This window comes from Carlito syrichta, unplaced genomic scaffold (genome assembly GCF_000164805.1).
Source record: "Carlito syrichta isolate Samal-C Ts95f unplaced genomic scaffold, Tarsius_syrichta-2.0.1 Scaffold314774, whole genome shotgun sequence".
Lineage (NCBI taxonomy): Eukaryota > Metazoa > Chordata > Mammalia > Primates > Tarsiidae > Carlito > Carlito syrichta.
Window position 1 is genome coordinate 449,429 of NW_007258870.1, and position 20,840 is coordinate 470,268.

Genomic DNA, 20,840 nt, shown 5'->3' on the forward strand with positions numbered 1-20,840 from the left:
GCTATGATCATACCACTGCACTCCGTCCTGAGCAACAGTGAAAGATGCTGTCTAAAACAAACAAACAAACAAACAAATAAGTAGTTGTTGAGTGACTATTTTGTGTCAGTCCTTGGAAAGAGAACAGACACCAAAATGGTGGCATAAAATCAGTGCTCTGGGGCTATAAGTGAACACGGGTCTAGAATGGACCATGGATCCATTCCAATTTCCAGTCCTGGCTCTTACTTGTCAGCCCAGTTCTCATGTCACTTGTGATGTGGAACTGTCCCTGGAGCTGGGGAACTTATTTAAGAAATTGTTGCAAAAATTAAGGTACATGGCAGTGGGACCTTGAATTAGGCTGAGTTGAACAAGGAGCATCCAAAGCTAAGAAATCACTGAGATTTGATCATTGACAAGATTTTAGAGAGGATAGAAATGTACGATAAATGCCTGTGAGTTTTCCCACCTGGTTAATAGGAAGTATGATTATGCAAAAGTCAAATAGGAGATTTAAGAGGACAAGTTAAGAGCATTGGTGAAGGCATTATACCATAGAAGCCAAATCTAGCATTTCAATAGAAAATGCATTGCAGACTTATTGGACAATCCATCCTAGTATAGAATCGGTAAAAGATCAGCAGATCATGTGTGCGTTTTTGTTCCCTGTTTAGGGACCAGTTGTGTTGTTGGGCTCCAAGACTCAGTGGGGCATGAAGATTATTTCTCCTGATGTCTCCTGAAGATAACTAAGCTATGTTATTTTTGCAAATGATAAAAATATGCCCTAAATGCATGTCAACCTCAAGACATACTGAAACAGCTGGAGGTTTCTGTAGGATTACACAAAAGTGAACACAGTGGGAAACTGCAAAAGACTGAGATATCCGCTGCTGAAATGGGCTACAAGGCAAAGTTCAGCTGATCTCCATATACAATTAGGCAGTAGGGTTTGCATTACTAGTTACCCTTTATCATTTGCCTACTTTTGACATTTGTGTCAGGGTATAATTTTGCACACACATACAGAGAGAATGAGAGTTAAAAGGAGAAGAGAGGGAGATGTTCACTTACCAAAATAGATAAAGGACAGTGAATTCCAAGATACCCAGATGTTTTGCAGGATTTTAAAAATGTTACACCAGATGTTTGAATTTGTAGGAAATCACTGCCTGATAGTGTCTTGGTAAACTTTCAGAATTTCCAAAGGCTGAAGAAGATTACCTACCTTCAGCAATTAGATTATTTTTACCTGGTACTTAATTCTCATTCCTCACCTGGTTTTAGCATTATTGGTATGTACTTCTTGAAGCCCACAGCTTTTGTATGAACTTCAAGTAGGTCATATGTTCATCCACAGGCAGCAACCTGGCCATTTCCTTCAGGATTGAATAGGTAGATATAATTAATGGACTGTTTTATTGACAAGCATTGAGACATTTTTCTTTGTGGTTTTAATGCCCAGCTTCAGTAAACTCATTTCAGATTTTATCTGAAGCACCCATTATTACATGGGGTGCCTCCCAAATGTAATCTGATAATGCTTAATATCACTGTTAGGCTAAATCTTAAACTTGATACAGGCACACAAGGGCTTTATGCCAACATAAACCAGACTGTGTTTTGTGTCTTCCTACAGATTCTCAAGAACAAGACATTTGATTCACTAGCCTTAATTCTGATAAGGCAAAATATTAAGGAGAAAATCATGGTGGCATCTTAGTTCTGAGATAGGTCTGAGGAATGCCTGAGAGCAGAATGAGGATGGGAGTTACACCTGTGTTCAAATCACCAGTTCAACTGTGCACTAACTAAATATCCTTAGATAAGTTACTTAATTCTGTGTGCTTCAGTTCCTCATTTATAAAGCGGGACCACTAGTACCCATCTTGGGGGACTATAGTTATGAATAGTTTGGTGTAAAACTATTCTCTTTTTGTTCTATCACCAATGGCATCCTCCATGACTCAATCAGTAAATGGAACTTGCTATGATAGTCATTGCTAATTTTGCGGTTTTCATTTTCACTATTACTTTAGTGGACACACATATTCAGCAAAATATCTTCCTACAATCCTGATTTTACAAATGAGGAGACTGAGGCTCAAGAGAAAGTGTGTTTGGTTAAAGTGAGGGTGCCAAGATAAGAAGGAAGAATAGATAGCACAGGAGTTAAGACCCAGGGATCTGGAACCAGGGAGCCTGAGTTTTGAACTTTGACTTTAGCACTGACCAATTTTTTTGTATCTAGGACAAGTTACTTAATATCTCTATGGCTCAGATTCCTGTAAGACCTGTAAAAATCAAGACAATTAATAACAAAGTCTACTTCCTAAATGACTAAATGAGGGAGTGCATGAAAAGTACTTAGGATAATGCCCATCACATGGTAAACACTCAATAAATGTGAATGTTATTAGGAGAACTAGGACATAAATCCAATTCCACTGGCCCTAAACGCCATACAGTCTCCATCACAACAATCCTTACCTTCCATTGTGTCACCTTAGAGCTTCTCTGTGTGTGCTTTTTATACTAGAGACAAAGTTCACAAGAGTTACATTTCCCTTTGAGGGTTTTTTGAAGAAAGGGACAAACACTTTCCTCTCTATCAAGTATGATTCAAGTACATAACTATCTAAACACTTGAAGAGGGGCCAGATAGCCTCTAATAGTCTTGTGCTCCCCAAGAACCGTGTAGAGTTCCTAAGATTACTAATCCTAGCAGATTTCCCTGAAACTCAAGTGTTTATAGTCCCATAGTAGTAGCAGAGGAAGGGTGCTGGCTCTTTGATCAGGAAACTTAATCTTATAAATTTATGAATGTTACTATACTCAAAACAATATGGCACTGACACAAGAATATACAAATAGTCTGATGAAACAATATAGAAAGACCAGGAGTAAAGTCCCAGATTTACAGAAACTTAATATGTGATTAAAAAAAAAAAAGTATCATTCAATTTGGTGGAGAAAGACGGTATGCTTAATAAATAATATTGGCACTGTTCACTTTTTATCTGGGAAAAATCTTATATCCCTGTCTCATGGCATATACAAATATTAATCACTGGTATACTTTTAAAATCAAATTGTGAAAAGTATAGCAATAAATATATTTTATAAAAATTTAAGGAAAATATTTATGTAATCTGTAGTTGGAAAGACCACCTTAAATACGAGAGAAAACCCGGAAGTCTTATTTTTAAAAATCAACAAATTCAACCACATAAAATGTTAAAATCCCTGTGTAGCAAAATACCAAAAACATTATTAAAAGCTAGTTAATCCGCTAGTAGAAAATATTTACAACACATCATTAAGGGTTAATATCCCTATAATTCAAGTGGCAGCTACAATTGATACAAAAGCATAAATAACCCAGAGAAAAACATGTGCAGAATATGATCAGAAGAGAAATACAAATAGCCAGTGATCATATGAGAATAGACCCCAGCTTAGCGATAGTTAGAAAATGCCAACTCAATCAGGGACATATCATTTTTCTTTCCGTTAGATCACTAAAAATAAATAAATAATAAATAGTGTTCAGTGCTATAGAGATCATAGGGAAATGGACACATCACTGGTAGGAGAGTAAATATTCATAGATATCACCAGTATCTTTTAAACTAATCTGACAGCATCTATTAAAATAAAACACGTGCATACCTTGGCTGAACAGTACTACGTTTAGGAATCCTTTCTATTGAATTGAAAGCACCAGTATGAAAAGGGATATCTTTAGGGCTATTTATTGCAGCATTGATTTTAATGGTAAAATAAGATGGAAATAGACTTAATGTCTTTCCTTCAGAGAACAATTGAGAAAAGTAAGGTGCATTCAAACTATAAAAGCTCTGTAGCCTCACTGAGAAACAGGTAGCTCTATTAATATTGACATGGAGGGACATTCATGGCATAATGTTACTTGAAACAAAAAGTATTTTTATAAAAAGAACTACTCAAAATGTATGCATCTGCATTGGGGTGTATTTTTATGAACATAGTGAAAATTGCCAAATGATACCTAATACACTTTCATACTGGTTACCACAGGGTGGCACTGGAAGGCACACCTGGGTATTGTTTGACATATGACTACACATGCACTAATTTGCTTGTGCTAAAGAAAGGAACTGAGCTCGAATTCTAATCCCTTTACGTATTGGCCAAGTGACCTTGGAAAGTCATTTAACCTCTTTGAGTCTTATTTTTTTCTTCTATAAAATAATGATAATATCTCACCGAACTGTGAGGAGGATTAAGCAAAATAAGGTATGTCAAGCTCCTAGAGCAGAGCTTCTTAAATGGTGGGTGTTCAGCAAAGGAAACCTCCTCCTTCCTTCTTTTCTCTTCTCCCTCCATGATGGGTTTTTGGAAATGCAAGTTGGTCACCACATAGAACTAAGCACAAACAGGAAGGAGGGTGCAGCTACTGCTGTACAAATAATCTGACCTCCAAAAGCTAAATTAAAGTGAATTCTCTTTGGAGTTAAAACTCTCTGGGATGGCCCATATCACTGCTCACTCCCTCTGCTGATCCAGACATGGAGAGCCATGGATCCAAGAAACAAATGCACATGGCTCAATAAATGTATGAAATTAAGTGACTAATCCTATGCCCTAGACTTCCTTCAGAGCTCCCTGCTCTGAAACCAGGATGGATTACTGGCCATCTAAAATCTGTCTTTGCTTACCCTTCTGCCTGGATCGTCCACCCTCTTTGATCTCTGCCCTGGGAACTCTACCATGGCGGAGTAACAGTGTGGGTCCTGCTGTTCCCCAGCATCTCCTCACTCAACCCCTTCTCCAACATTATTAAATTCTTATAGAACCAATGTTATGCAAGACCTTTTAAAATATGTTCTCACTTAAATCTTCCCCATGACTCTGTGAGGTGGCTACCATCCCCGTTTTACAGATGGAGAAACTAAGGCTATAGAAATGTAGCCACCTGCTCATGGTTCTATGGTAAGGACATGGTAACTCATGATCTTTCCCCTATACAATGATAGCTGTCTACGTTGGAGAAGTCAGAAGATGAAGTGGCTTAAATCTCCCTGTATAATAGCTGAATTCAAATTCCTGTGATAATCTAACTCAGTTGTTAGGACTAGTATGTCTCGCTGCACGAGAACATGATTAAATGTTTTTGCTAGTTACATATCATTTATGTTTTGCAACAATGCCCCCTCTACAAGAAAGGCTTACCCTAGTACTTGAGAAAAGGTTCAGGGTCAGTTTGCTACTTGCTCTGCATTTAAACTTTAATGTATACATACCTTGATTAAAACACCATGTTTTGTTATAACTACTTGCTAGCTTACCCATCGTCTCACCACACTGAGTGTCCTTAAAAGTGGGAACACTTGATTTATCTTTCTATTCCTATTTCATTAGAGACAGTCCATTAATTTTTTAGATGAATGCACGAATTAATGATTGTGCGTTAAACAGGATATATGCAGCTCCTTAGAGATTCCCAAGTGAGAGAATGAGAAGCCCTAGTTAAAGACCTTCTGTGTGCTGTGTGTCATAGTCCTAGCAACGGAGGAAGAATCCAGCAGCAAAGAGGTTAATTTCAAGGCCACTTCCCTCTATAAAATAAATCTGAAATCAGAAAGGGGCAAAAGCCTGCAGCAGTGGGTATTTTAAACATGCTCATTAATAATGGCTCAAAGTGGAGATTTATTACAGCTGAAAAGAGAGGAAAGGACAGTAAATCAGAATTGGTGAGGGAAAGAGCAAGAAAAAGATATGAGTTCTTATTTAAGATGTATTCATATGTTTTATAACCCCAAAGTAGAGATTGCGATATTGAAATGGAAGGCTTTATTTGTAGGATTGAATTCACTGTTGATATGTTTTATGCCAGTATTCATTTTCTCAACTTTCATTTGCTTTCCTTTGACTGAAAAGTTAGGGACTTAGTTTATTGCCTGAAAATGAGAAAAGATTGCCTTAGCTGAGTCTCTTCATGAAAATATTCCTTGCTTCGAATTATGACTTGTAAAGCACCAGTTGGATCCTAGGAAAATGCAATTTTATTGGCACATATGTTGAAGAGAATACTTTCTAAAACATTCAATTAGTTCCTCCTTTGAGATAGAATTTAAATACACCCAAGGCAATAGGATTAAATTCACGTAAAAACCTATGTCCCCAACTGTTGCTTGGGAACCAATTCTTTTCCCATTCAAACCACTCCAAGGATAATCAAGCTCATTTTTGGCTGTGTTCCAGCCAAGGAAGACACATGCTTTTAATTCATAAATCAGACCATGGTACTTCCCTGCCAGACTCTTAGTGGCTTTCTACCACGTGGAAGTAAAACGCAGACTCCTTACTGTGACCTGCAGAACCCTGAATCATCTGTTCCTGGTCTAACCAACCCCACCTCATCTCACTTTTCTCCTCATCTGATTCATCAGGCTCAAGTTAACTGGCTTTCTTCCAGTTCCTAGAACACATTAAACTCTTCTCTGCCAAAATTCCTGCTCCTCTTCTCTGCCTTAGACTCCTGCTCTTCCCTTCTGTCTTGGACAGCCTTTCCCCTGCCACTGTCAAGAAGCAACTCTCCCAGTCTTTCCAGAATTTACTAGATAACCCTTCCACAGAGACCATTCCTACTCGGATTATCTCTCCCTTCCATGCTTTATGCTATAATTTCTGACCATCTTACTTGGTTTTTTGGTTTGTTGGTTTTTGCTTTTGTTTTTTTGGTTTTGGTTTGTTTTTTGAGTTGGAGTCTCACTCTGTCACCCAGGCTGGAGTGCAGTGGCACACTCACAGCCACTCCAGTATCTATCTGCTGGGCTCTGGCGATCCTTCCGCCTCAGCCTTCCAAGTAGCCGGAACTACAGGCATACGCTACCACACCTGGCCAATTTTTGATTTACTGTAAGACAAGGTCTAACCAAGTTGTCTGGACTGGTCTTGAACCCACAGCTTTAAGCAATCTACTCGCCTCGGTCTCCCAAAGTGCTGGGATTATGGGCTGTGCCACCGAACCCTGCCTCTTACTTGTTTCTATAGTATGCTTACCAAAAGTTTTAATTACATAGACATATATAAACTCATTTGTCTTCCATATTTCCCACTAACCTGCAAGATTCTTGAGAATAAGAGCCATCTCTTTCATTCACTATTGACTATCTAGAACTGGTGGCAGTGTCTGGCCCATAGTAAGTCCTCAGCAAACGTTCACTGCATGAATTCTCAGCACCAAGGCAAATGCCTGGCACATCATAGACTGTCAGTAAATTTATTTGAATTGAATTTATCTTGTTCCCATAGGACTTAGTAAATTCACATAAACTGTATAAATTAATTCCAAGTGCCTAACATCCTGCCCACAGTAGCAAATTCTGCTGGCTCAGGACAACTAAAAAAGGAGGATGCCTAAAAGCACAAGCCTGGCTTTGGACTACCTTCTCTAGGACAAAGACATCATCAAGGCAAATTTTAACTCTCCCTATCAAACTTGATTGTTCAGTTTCCTTGCTCTCCTGACCTACTTCTTGTTTTGGTGACAGCTTTGTTGTTTTTGTCTGGGGGTTGCCAAAGTGTGTTGGTAGAAAACTCAACAGGAGCTTTTTTGTTTCATTGGTCCTAATAAGCAGCTGATAGGTTTTGCTTTGGGTTTGCCAAGGCTCATGATTTAAGCAGTTGAAATCATGTAGTCATTGAGCATCTTTTATAACTCACTGGATCCAGAGCCAGGAGGCCATTTGGGATTTGTAGTTTCGGGTAAGAATGGAGGTATTGCCATGGGGAAATATTTTGGCAAGATAACATGTAGCTGTGATGCGGCAGTTAAGTTCCATGGCTTAGACTCTGTGAAAATTAATTTGCAAAAATATTCCGATCTGTTGTGTGTTCTAGTTTTTATGTAAATTAGAAGATTGTATGAAAAGGATGCCAGGGATGGTGGAATTCAAACATTGTCAGACCAGTTGTCCATTAATTAGAGTGATTCTCAGTCAATTTTGCTTTATTTACATTTTTTCTCAGCAATAAGTTGTATCAATCAAGATAGAAAAAGACACAGCCTTAGTTAATAAGCCGTTATAACTGATGCTTTAAAAAGGAATGTTTAAAGATCTGATTTATCAGGATAACTGTGAACACTAAGAAAAATAATTCAACCATGATTCTCTAAATTTGAAAATAGAAGCAGTGCCACAGTAGCCTATAACTCCATCTCTGCTCCCAAAGGTGACATGGGGTATCTATAAATCTGAAGGATAATATTATGAAGGATAGTTAAGTATCAGAACTTTGGGGATAACTGAGAGTTCTGCACAAAACCCAGAGAGAAAATTTCTCACTCTGAATCTGGAAGCCCTAGTTCTTACACCCATCTTTGCTCTGCATGTTATGTCAGCTGGCTCACTTCTGTGCCCCGATAAACACAGGCATTTCACGCCCTCCTGTTTTCACAGCTTTCATCCTAAAGCATTTCTCTAGAATCTACATTACACCACATTTACAGAGCTCTTTCTGGTCCATTTGGCACCTGAGGTCCCTGGACTGATTCCATACCTTAAATATTGCCCAAACAATACTTCTTATAACATCACTGACTCCTCCTTTTACCTGGACTAAAGCCTTAACCAATCCATCTGACCTCAGGACACTATTCCAGGAGCAGTTGTTCATGAACATTCATCCCCATCAGGTCTGCTTGGGACCCTGCAATTGGTCCCAAACACACTCTTCCTCTCCTTTACCACCCAGACCACTGTGTCTACATTACCCCATGGTCGTATGCCTCTTTGAAAATCCTAACCCTATGTGAGATAGTTGACTTTCAAAGCAGTTAAGCAGTTTGATTTGAACCTCTGTACTTGAAATTTATTTTAACCGGAAAATAGGCACTATTGTTTTTCTTGATTCACAGAAAGAGAAATGACAGCAGAAATCTTACAAGTCATGGCAACAATTAGCTCCGAAATTCCTTGGCTACAATACAAAGGGGACACCAAAAATATACATATATGGAATTATCTTTTGGAGTGCATGCCCCTTGTAGTATAGGCTTCCCCCACTAGATAAGTGTTCTAGGGACTCATCGATCTCAGTGTACCAGTTAGCCTTGTTATGAGAGGCTGCGTCCAGCTTCAGTGAATTTTTTTTTTGAAGATTCTTTCAACTATTTGCCCATTTCATGGTGGGTGATTTACATGAACAACCTGCCCACATCATGTTGAGCCTTCAGCACTTTTTGACCAAAAATGGCATGACCCCATGCCCCACCCTTCCTATTCACCCTATCGGACCCTGAGTGAGTTTTTTTCTTTGTTTCCCGGATGAAAAAAGTCCTCAAAGGGAAACCTTTTGCTAATGTGGAAGAGATGAAACAAAAAATGGCAGAAGCACCAAAAGACGTCAAAATGGATGACCTCAAAAACTGTTCTGAGCAGTGGAAAAAGTGTCTTGTTAGTGCATTGCATCAAACAGAGAGTACTTTGAAGGTGACTGAAGTGTAAACATGTAAGAATAAATACACAATTTTTTATAAACAAATTCCAGGTTGGGGGGTCCCCCCTCTGTAATCTGCTCATGTATGGAGCCTTCTGCAGAGGAAAGGTGTTTAGAGCAGTGGAGACTCAGTAGCACTAAAAGTCTTGAGACCTGGGTTCTGTTCTTTATTCTGTCCTTCTGTGCCTCTACCTGGCTACGTGGCCTTGGGTAGGAGACTTTATCCTCAACCTCTATGGTCTTAACTCCATATATGTGTTTAGATCAGATTATCTCTAAGGTAGCTTCTTTTTCTGAAAGGCCACTAATTTACGACTGATTGAACGCAGCAATCCAGGGGTAAATACATTTAGCTATCCCTTCAAGAGTGGAGCCAATGAAGAACACAGCTAAACCGGGGAGGGTGTTTCTCAGTCATTCCTCAATTGGCTGAGCAGGTGGTTAGAATCAGAGACATCGGCCTTGGTAGTGAAGTGGGGATATAAAACCCCGAAACTGTTTGTCATAAAGAATTCCATGCCCAATAAAAGTGAAGGCAGATGTTCGCATAAAGTTTTTGCTGTTTGTATTTTTGTGGGGGGACTTTTCCAGTATGACGTTTATTAGTCAGGCACAGCAACAGCTGCCCACCCATGCTGCCCCATAATAGCAATCTTACAATCTATTTATGGGCCTGGAATTATTGTTGTTAATGCTTTTCATGGGAGTAGATGAAATGCAATGTGCACCAGCTGTAACTACGTTTATCATGCAGTTGGCTTCCAGGGACGGGCCCCCAGACATCATAGATGTCTTGATTATCAAAAAGGTTATTGTCTCACAGAGTTTTAAAGGTAAAGAGTCTGTATTCGTTTTCTATTACTGCTATAACAAATGACCACAACAACTGAGTGGCTTAAAACAACATGAGTTTGTTATCTTACATTTCTGGAGGTTAAAAGTCTAAAATGATTCTCATGGGTTTAAAAATCAGTGTCAGCAGTCCTATATTCTTCCTCGAGGCTCCAGGTGGAAAAATCCATTGCCTTCCTTCTTCCATCTTTTAGAAGTCACATTCTATGGGTGAATGAATGAATAAATGGCTATATAATCTCAGGGGCATAGGGAGGACACATGGATCCAGGCCTCTGTGGAGGTTCTGAGACGGGCAGGAAAAGGCTGAAGGTATAGTTTTTTTTATTTTCTTCACAGACATAAAATTAGTAGGTTGCTTCCCCCCATGCCCAGCTAACTTTCTTAAATAGAAGAAAGCAGGACTGGAAATTGCCACAGAAATTTATTCTGATAGCAGTTTTAATGTGACACTGAAAATTAGTAGACAGTTTCCTTTAGATATTTGCACTCAACATTCAATGTCATTCTTTCTCCTATCAAATGAATACATTCTTCATCTGCTGGTTCATTAGGTTAATGATACAGTGCTGAACTAAACAAAGTCAAGTTTCTAAGCTCCTGTCTGGCATTGACTGGGAGTCATAAAAATAATTCACTCCCTTAATTTGGTCTTGACAACCCATAGAAGAACACCTTGTATATGCCAAATGGCAGTTTCTTTGAAAAACTTCTAAGTAGGACAGAGTTGATTTTCACATCATTCTTACCAGATAAGAAAGCAGAGCATCAACTCAGGAATTGCTAAATATTTGGTGTACCTCAGGTATGGCAGAGATGATGTGGCTTAAAAGATGATGTAAGCATTAAAGTGTTCATGCTGACTGTACTGAACGAAGAGACCACAGGACAAATGGGTCCGAAACAAGAAAATCTGACTGTAAGAGATCATGAATGTAGGAATTAAAGAAATTGACCAAGATTCAGACCAGGAAGGTACCATAGCCACTCCAGGATCTCTATGAATGGAAACATTAAGTGGTTCTCTTTGATTTTACTACTTTTGTCCATAGTTCTTTTTACATTGTTTCCCCAACCTTCCATTCCAACCCAGGCTAATTCTACTATTTCTTTTGGTTTCTAGTTCCTTCTTTCTGGGGATTGGTGAACTCAGCTTGGAATCTTTGCTCTGTAGGAAAACGGCAGTCTCCAGTCAACATAGAAACCAGTCACATGATCTTTGACCCCTTTCTGACGCCCCTTCGGATCAACACTGGGGGCAGGAAGGTAAGTTGCCAGATTGCTTCCATTGTGAAGTTGGAGACGGAGCCATGCTGATTCTGAAAGTTGACTGTTTTTGAAGGCTTCCATCTCTGCAATGAGTTTGTCTTCTCACCTAGGCATACTACAGACCTCTACCTGCTGCCAATACATATAATCCATTTTAAATTGTGCTTTTTCTCTCTAGCTAGTCAAACTCCCATGTGTCTAATTACTCTGCACCCTGTGAAGAGTGCCTGAGACCCTATCCCTTGGTACCCAGTAAAGTTCAGAAAATATATTTGCCACCTCTGTACATCATGCTGGGAAATCCTTTCTTTCAGAAACTGCTTTACTAGCCCTTCTTTTAACCTCAACGAAGTAAAAGAAAAAATTAACAAAAGGAAATTCAGACGTTTATCATCCTGGGAAGAAAAACAAACAAAAATCACCTTAGATGATTTATAAGAAAATCAATAATTAATCTTCTTAAGGATGTCTTGCTAGCTAAGACTCCTAACTCCCGTGCAGAAATGCTGAGCTGTGCTGTGTGATCCGTACACCTAAATCCCTCCTTTCCACTCCTCCCTCACGAGGATGATCTCCTCCTTAATTTGTGCAAGGACATCGCACCCACAGGGTCTTCTCATCTCTGAAATCTAGCATTTCTTTCAATGGTTCATTTCTCTTTGGCTACCTTTTATTGTTGAATAAGTTGTTGAAGGTAAAAAAGACTGCAGAAATTGTGTTTGAAGGTGATTTAGTTGTTGAAAACTCAAGAGGAAAGGAAAATCATTTGTGTGCAAAATTGGAGTTAAAATTATAGACAATTTTTGTTGATGCTGGAGGTTGATTCTTTAGGGTTGGGCTCACTGGGCTCTGTTCCATCTTCCTCTCTTATGTAGTCTGTTCACCATATTTACCATGAAGTGTGTAAGTTCATTTTTCTCCCCTTCTGATATATTGGAATATCTTTTTTTCTACCATGTAACTATCACCAAAAATTAAAATTAAAAAATAATGACTCATCAAAAAGTTGTTAGTGACTTTGACTCAGGTCACAAGTCAGATTTTAAAAGGCATTGCATGTGATTGGGACCATTTAATTGTGTAGTATTTGTGTACCATTTTTAAATATTATTTAAGAAGCATTTTTTGTTGAAAGCTCTTAGCAGGTCATTTAGTTTATTGCTCTGATTGCACAGAAAACTAAGCTACCCTAATTACTGTTTTATTTGCCATTTTTATTTTTATTTTAAAGTTGTGGGGTACAATTCAGGATTAAGTACCAAAGTGGCCATTATGCAGGTGAAGTTTAAGGAACTTGGCATGGCTTCTACATACACCTCTCTCTAAAAAAGGTGAATTATATATTTAAAGTCATAAATGTGTGAGTTCACTGGTCAGTATTTGAAAAGGGAAAGTTGAAGTTTTGACTAACTATTCAGTCATCTTTTCTTTCTTGGAAAGGGTGATGGGGGATAATTGAATTCCAGGCAAAAGGAAAAGCAGGGGGGAAAAAAACCCCAAGGTAGCAGAATGGAAAATAGTTTGGAACCTGTGTTTCAGAAATCACCTGAAAGATGGCCAGCAACACTGAGCACAGAGACTGAAGACAGGCTGGCATGGGGTTAGGATGGAGAAGACAGCCAGAGGTCGGATACCGAAGCACGGTATTAAGGAACTAGATCCTTTTCCTGGGTGTTATGGCCAGCGTATACTGGGAGTGTGAGAGGAGAAGTGGCAAGCTAACATAAATAGTGATATAATTGCTTCAATTTCCAAAAGACCATCTTAAAGAAAAATGTTGATGTGAATGAAAAGAAAAAAAAGTCAAGACAGCTTCTCCCTACAGTTTATTGGGAAAAGAGAGACTGGAATTTAAAATGTTATGATTTGGGTATTTTGTTGTTGTTGTTGTTGCTTGGTTTTTGGACAAGTGATTTTTTTTTTCCATCTCAGTAAAGTGTACCTGATCCAAACCAATTTTCAAATGCATTGGAGTCTGGATTTTGGAAACATTTACTTTTGACAATGTAAATATTTATATCTGGCACAATTGGTGTTGTCAGTCGCTTGAAAAGCTGAGAACTGCCTGATGAGTCCTTTTGCATTTGTCAAAGGCAGAAAAGAAAATAGAAATGGTCATGGGATAAACTAACTGGTAATGAAATGCCTGAACTTGATAGACAATAGCTAAATCATGTTTGCAAGCTTTTTAAAGGTGATGTTTAATGAGTTGGAGGCTTGTTTTGGAAGTGAAAATCTAAGTCACTGCTCTGAATTTAGTATTGCCTTAAAGTAGTACCAACTCATGTGTGGGTGCATTGGCTCACTCCTGGAATCCTAGCAGTTTGGGAGGCAGAAATGGGAGGATTGCTTGAGGTCAAGGGTTTGAGACCAGCCTGGGAAACAAAGCAAGACCCTATGTCTATAAAATAAAAGTAAAATTTAAAAAAAAAGGAAAAAAGAAGTACCAATTCAATGGGTTTTTAAACCATCCTGTAAGACTGGGAGGTTTTATAGAATTTGGGCAGGATGCCACATTTTGTAGTCTGAGATGGGCTGGGTGTCAGTAGGTTAAATGTACCCCAGCAACTGTATGTTTTATGTCACATTTTTAATCCATGGCATTATTTCTTTTGGCATTTAAATTCCACTGGTCAGTATTTATGCAAAAACCCATGAAGCAGCCCTGTTGCAGCCTCTGACTTGTGTTGCTATGTTTGTTTTAACATATTTGACCTGACATAATGCTCAGGTAATGGAACAAGGGCTTTTCTTACCCATAAGTTAGGGCTAAAATTCAACCTCAACACAAAAATAATAAGGAATAATAATAGTTAATGAGAATCAAAATGTACTGTGCCATTAATATCATGGAGAATATTCGTTTTTACTTAAAAATTAGATTTCTTTTACCTTTTAAGTTGCTTATTTTCTTTTTTTTTATTTTTTATTTTTATTTTTTTGAGTTGGACTCTCACTTTGTCACCCAGACTGGAGTGCAGTGGCCGCTCCCGGCCACCGCAGCCTCAACCTGCTGGGTTCTGGTGATCCTTCCACTCAGCCTTCCAAGTAGCTAGAATTACAGGCGCGCACTACCATACCTGGATAATTTTTTTTTTTTTTTTTTTATTGTAAAGATGAGGTCTCGCCAAGTTGCCCAGGTGGGTCTCGAACCCGCGGGCTCAGGCAATCCACTCACCTCGGCCTCCCAAAGCACTAGATTACAGGCTGAGCCACCAAGCCCGGCTAGTTGCTTATTTTCAATGGTAGTTTTGAAGCAAGTTCTTTTTTTTTTTTCTTCCTAGCTGAACATATCTGACATATAGGACTTGTACGGACAAAATCCAAAACACGTGCTAAGCATCCCTAATCTGAAAATCCAAAATGCTCCAAATCCAAAAACTTTTTGAGCACAGACATGACCCCACAAGTAGAAAATTCTTCAGCTGACTTCATGTGATGGGTCACAGTCAATGCACAGTCAAACTGTTTCATGCACAAAACTAAAAATGTATAAAATTACTTTCAGGTTTTGTGTATAAAATGCATATGAAACATAAATGAGTTTTGTGTTTAGACTTGGTCCCATCCTCAAGATAATCTCATTGTGTAGTGTGTGTGTGTGTGTGTGTGTGTGTGTATGTGTGTGTGTGTGTGTGTGCAAATTCCAAAATTTAATCAAATCCTAAATCTGAAACACTTCTGGTCCCACACATTTTGGATAAGGAATATACAACCTGTAATTGTGTTTTTATATATGACACTCTCTTAAGGTTGGATTGCATGTATATATAAGAATTCTACCTTAAAACCAATCTCCTACCTTTGATCCTAGTAAATTTCCAACTGCTAAATAGTTTGGAGCTAATTAATCCATTCTCTCTAAAGCTACTAAATCAATTTAAGTATCAAAAAAAGCGAAGGAGAGGCAAGAGATAATTCTTTACAGCTTTAGGTTGTTCAAAATCTTTATATTTAGGAAATTGGATTATGATGTAAATGGTGTTTTACACTGAGTTCAGCTTCATTGACCATTTTAAAGAGTGAGACTCTTGTTAGCCATTGAAATTGTACAAAGTCAGTAACATTTTAACCTTCCTTGTCTATTTGCTCAAACCAAAGTAAATGTACGGTTGTGTCTTAATTTAATGTGCTAGTCACATAAGTGAGCTTCTTGGTAATCTGAAATGAAAATATAGAGTGAGAAGATTACCCCAGAGTGAAAAACAGATAACCTCAGTTGAGCATTTGGGGTATAGATATTTGACTGGAACATTTGACACAGATGGGTGCTGGAAGGATGTGAGTTAACTGCGTTTGGCTTTCACTGAGCAGATGTGACACGTCGAAACCTCTCTGCTGATCAAAAATATCTAAAAGGAGAAAAAAATAGAAAAAAATATATTAAGACTGAGTCTAAAACCTACTGACCAGTTCTATCATTTTGGCCAAAATTTTGTCCTGGCATCTATCCTCATCTTTTAACTCTTTCAATAAAGCAAACATCTCAGTAGTTAATGACATGGCAATTACTCATGATACAATAAGTGTAAAAGGTAAGATCTAAAATTGTCCAGTTAATGATCTCAGTGTTATTCAAAATTTGTTCGTGATATTCATAGAAAAGAGACTGAAATTAAGGATAATACCATTTTATTTTTTCCTCTCTAAAGTTTTTAGATTTATTATATCAGGCTTTCATTGATTGAATAATCTGGAAAAAACACCTACTATTTTTAACCTATCTCTCCATTTCAGGCAAAAATATACTTGGAGTTGGTAGATGTGGTAGATAAAATAATGCCCCACTCTCAGAGACGTTCACACAGTAGTCCCCGGGACCTGTAAATATGTCACCTTACATGGCAAAAGATATCCTGAAGATGTGATTAATGCAGATGCGATCTTAAAATGGGAGGGTTATCTTGGATTATCCAGGTAGACTCACTGCAATCACAGGGTCCTTAAAAGAAAAAGACAGAAGCAGGAGTGCCAGAGTCGGAGAAAAGAGACACAAAGATAGAAACAGAGGTCAGAATGATGTAGAACCTCGAGTCAAGGAAGCTTCTCAAAGCAGGAAAAAGCAGAGACAGATTCTTCCCTAGAGCTTTCAGAAGGAACACAGCCCTCCTGAAACCGCAGTTTTAGCCCAACAAAACTGATTTCAGATCTCTGGCTTCCAGAAAATAAAATAACAAATTTGCTTTGTCTTAAGCTACCAAGTTTGCGGTGAACTGTTGCAGTAGCAAAACTAATATAATAATTGTAAACTTAAATATGTTAGTGGTTTACTAATCATCACAAATCAAGTCATTTTTAAAACTTTTTGAGGTTTTTACAAAATTACAGCTTGAAATATTATTTTTTTCTGTACAACAAGAAAAAAAATCAAAGTTAATCTAATTGCAAATTGGTAGTTGCTTAGATTTGTGACAGCACCCTCAGGAGTCAGTGCCAACCACTTTCTGTAGAAAGTGCTGGAGTCTGAGTCCCTCCCCGCCCTCAGTGCCGTCTCATCATTTCTAGGAATTCCAGACTACTGAGATTTCATCAGATAGGCCTCGTGTTTGGTCTCTGCTGCAAAATATCAGACAGACATTTATTTTTCTTTTACCATTTTTACTGTTTTAAAGTGTACAGTTCAGTGACATCAAGTACATGCATGGTGTTTTTGCAATATCACAATTATCCATTTTCATAACTTTCTCATTATCCCAAATTAAAACTCTGTACTCATTAAACTCTAACTTCCCATCTCTCCCCGCTCCCAGCCCTTGGTAACCTCTGTCCTATATTCTGGTTCTATGAATTTGCCAACTGGAGGCACCTCATAGGAGTGGAATTATAAAATGTCCTTTTGTAGCTGACTTTTTTGTCTTAGTATAGTGCTGTTAAGGTTTATTCATGTTGCAGAATGTATCAGAACTCCATTACTTTTGAAAGCTGAATAATATTCCATTGTACGTATATACCACATTTTTCTTACCTATTCCTCAAGACACTTGGGTTGCTCCTATTTTTTGATTATTGTGAATAATGTTGCATTGATGTACAATTATTGAATCCTGCTTTCAAGTCTTCTGGGTATACACCAAGGAGTGGAATTGCTGGGTCATATTCATGTGTAACTTTTCGAGGGAACGCCATATTGCTTTCCATAGCAGCTACACCATTTTACGTACACAAGAATTCCAATTTCTCCACATTCTCACCAGCACTTGTTTTATGTTTTTATTTATTTATTTTAAAATAGCTATCCTAATGGCTGTAAAGTGGTATCTCATTGTGGTTTTGATTTGCACTTCCCTAATGACTTGCTAGACTTTTAAGGACACCCAATACAAGTTTTGGGGATACAGTTAGTCCGTGATAAGGGTAGAAGTTCCAGGATCTGAAACCTCTGGCAAGGAGGCAGGTGGTAGAAATGATTGACCTCACCCTAGTGTCATAGTCATGGATGTAAGAAGCAAAAAATGACAGGAGACTGACCTTTAGCAGACTTTGGACTCATCTCAATTATCTCAGAAAAGCAGCCTTTCTCCCATCTATTCCGGGTTGGTTCTTTGTTTTGCTTTGTTTTGTTTTGGTAGTTTTTGCTCAGTAGAGGCCAGGAATACAGGCCCTGTTATCGCTACCTATGGTTGACATCAATTTCTCTTTGACTTCTGGATACTTGGGGCTTATATCAGTCTCAGCAGAGACATGAAACACTTAATTGGGTGAGTCATGGGGATTTTAATAGAGGTATTGTTTATTACCACCCCCCAGATGAGGGGAGGGCATGGCTACCAAAACACAGAGACAGAGAGAGCCATAGATGAGGAACACCTGACCTCCAGTGAGGGAAGCAGCTAGCTCAAGGCAACCCCTCTGGATGGAGCTAGAGAACAAGGCCCCAGCTGCACTCCCTTCCCTCCCCTCTTCTACCAGGCTCCCTCTGGTAAGAAGTCAGAGACCAAGGGAGCCTGCTGATTCAGTCTATGCAAGCAGCATCCAAGCCACCAAGCAAGGAAAAGACGAATCTGAAGGGGCAATTGGAAGACATGCAACACAAAGCTCTAGGTGGATCTACAAGGCCATCTCACTTTTCCCATGACATAAATATGAGGTAATAAAACTCATCCGTACCTATAAATTAGGCATAAATATTTCAGCCTGGCATTCGTAGTCCTTGCAGTACAATCCCAAGTTCCCTTTCCAGAGACTTATCTCCCTCATACTTTGTGTGTATTTTTTTCCTCAATGAGATTGTGACACTTCTGGTTTTTTCTGTTGGACATACCTTTCCTCTCCCTATGATCTGTGGGTCGGCCACAATATGCCTGACGAGCCTCAGGACTTCCAGTCCCTGCCTTTTTATGATTCAACCTTTATGGCTCCAAAGCTGTCTCTTCCGTGAAACTCCTCTTGATCACTTTAGCTGACTGTAAAATCTCTATTTGCTTTTTATGTACCTTTATCATATTTCTTTTAGGACTTGGCCTATAGTATTAGTATTACTTTTCTTCTAAGGAAGAGTAAGACTAATATACTATAGATATTAGCCCTCAGATTAAGAACGCCTCATGATAAATGTGCTCTCACACGTTCATTTTACCTCCCTGGAGTTTTCTGTGATAGTGCTGGTTGATTTGAATTCAACCAAGATTATCCTTGATTACAAAAGGCTTACATGGAATTCGTCAAAAGTTGCTATGACTCAAGGTGGGAAAAATGTGAGAACCCCCATGATGAAAAATAACTTTGCTATCAGTAGACTCTATCACTGAAACTAATCTCCAGGGATTGTACTTTTCATGAAATGTTAAAATACATTGAAAAATAAGAAATATGAATTGGTTTGGTATTTAAAATCTTACTACTTCTCTATTTTTAAATTTTTCCATAAACCTGATTGCGAAATTTAGTTAACCATAATTAATTATTGCCATTCTCATGTGTCAACATTGCTGTGTTCTGAAATCTTTTGTGTGAAGCATTAATGTTCCTTCAAAAAATTCTGATATATTTAGAGAGAAGATACACAGAAGTTAAATGTCAGTAAATCATTTAAATAACTATTTCAGATAATAGAATAAATATTAAGGAAGAAGTGATGATTAATTAGCAAATCAATCAGGTTGGCACTAATTTTTAATGGGAACAAAAAGTTGGGTTAGTCAAATCAGACTTTATGGAGGTGCTAGAGTATGTGCTAACATAAAAAGGAAGGTAGAATGAAATATAGTTTTCAAAGGGCCTTTAAATTTCAGATAATCTGGTTCTGTGTGTGGAAGTTTTAAAGAAAATGTAAAGGTAAATTCATTTCATCATCTGAATGTGTTGTTGATTTTTATTGGATAAATACTGTTAAAATTTGATAGGTAAGTGTCCTTACCCATTTAAAACTTATTAGCTGCCTTTAAATACCATGGGTCTTTTTACACTGAAACTCTGATATAGAAATGGTATGTATAATTTTATGCATATTTGTAGTATTGAGCATATCTTTAAGAGCTACTAAAAGAGTGGATATAGTTCTTACTTATCTGTATTTTGTGGTTTGATTATTTTCTTGGCTTGCCATGTTGATATCATCCTTGCTCAGAAGAAGACAATAAGAGGTGTGTTTATTTGAACCTAATTCTAACCAGCAAGGAAAGTTTAGTGATGTGGAATGGGCCGTAACTGGGAAAAAAGTGGGTGTATTATTTTAGAAATGATGGTAGCCAAGGTTAAAAAAAAAAAAGGTAGACATCAGACATGCATATGAAAACTTCAAAAGGTAGATTACTTTTTAAGTATCATAGTTAAAACATACATAATCTCATTACCTCACGGAAGATGACTCCAGTGGATTGTGAAGCTCTTAAAAAGGAAATTATGGTAATACAATTACAAATGATGATACCAAAAAAGGAACGAGTAGGAGCTAAAGATATGGATGTGGCTGCATGGGGAGTTTTGCAAGGAAAAAAGTGCTGTTAAATGGCATGTAAGATGTGTGAGAGAAAAGAGCTTACAGCCAAGGAGGACAAAAGGAGAAATGATTTATAAATGGCTTCAAAGAGACCCAGAAAGAGTCAAAGCTTCCAGAAAATGAGAAGGAATTTTTAAAGTCATGGCTAGAAGAAGTGGGATCAATAAAACAATGAAGACCTCCTTTTGGGGGAGGAGATATACACATGTACATGAATGACCTGATGTGAGACCTGGGTTTGAATTTCAGATTTTCTACCCACCATCCGTATACAAGATGTTAGCTTCTCTAAGCTTCAGTTTTCTCCTTTATA

The 20,840-nt window shown here is 38.1% G+C and overlaps 1 protein-coding gene across 3 annotated transcripts in view; it reads left to right on the forward strand.

The window, feature by feature from the left end:
* Nucleotides 1-20,840, forward strand: part of CA10 (carbonic anhydrase 10) — a 523,391-nt gene that overhangs the window by 206,551 nt on the left and 296,000 nt on the right. For all 3 annotated transcript variants that reach the window (XM_021719507.1, XM_008071879.2, XM_021719506.1), the window contains exon 4: nt 11,444-11,586. In XM_021719507.1, the coding sequence (XP_021575182.1) occupies nt 11,444-11,586 (143 nt within the window). The remainder of the gene's footprint in view (nt 1-11,443; nt 11,587-20,840) is intronic.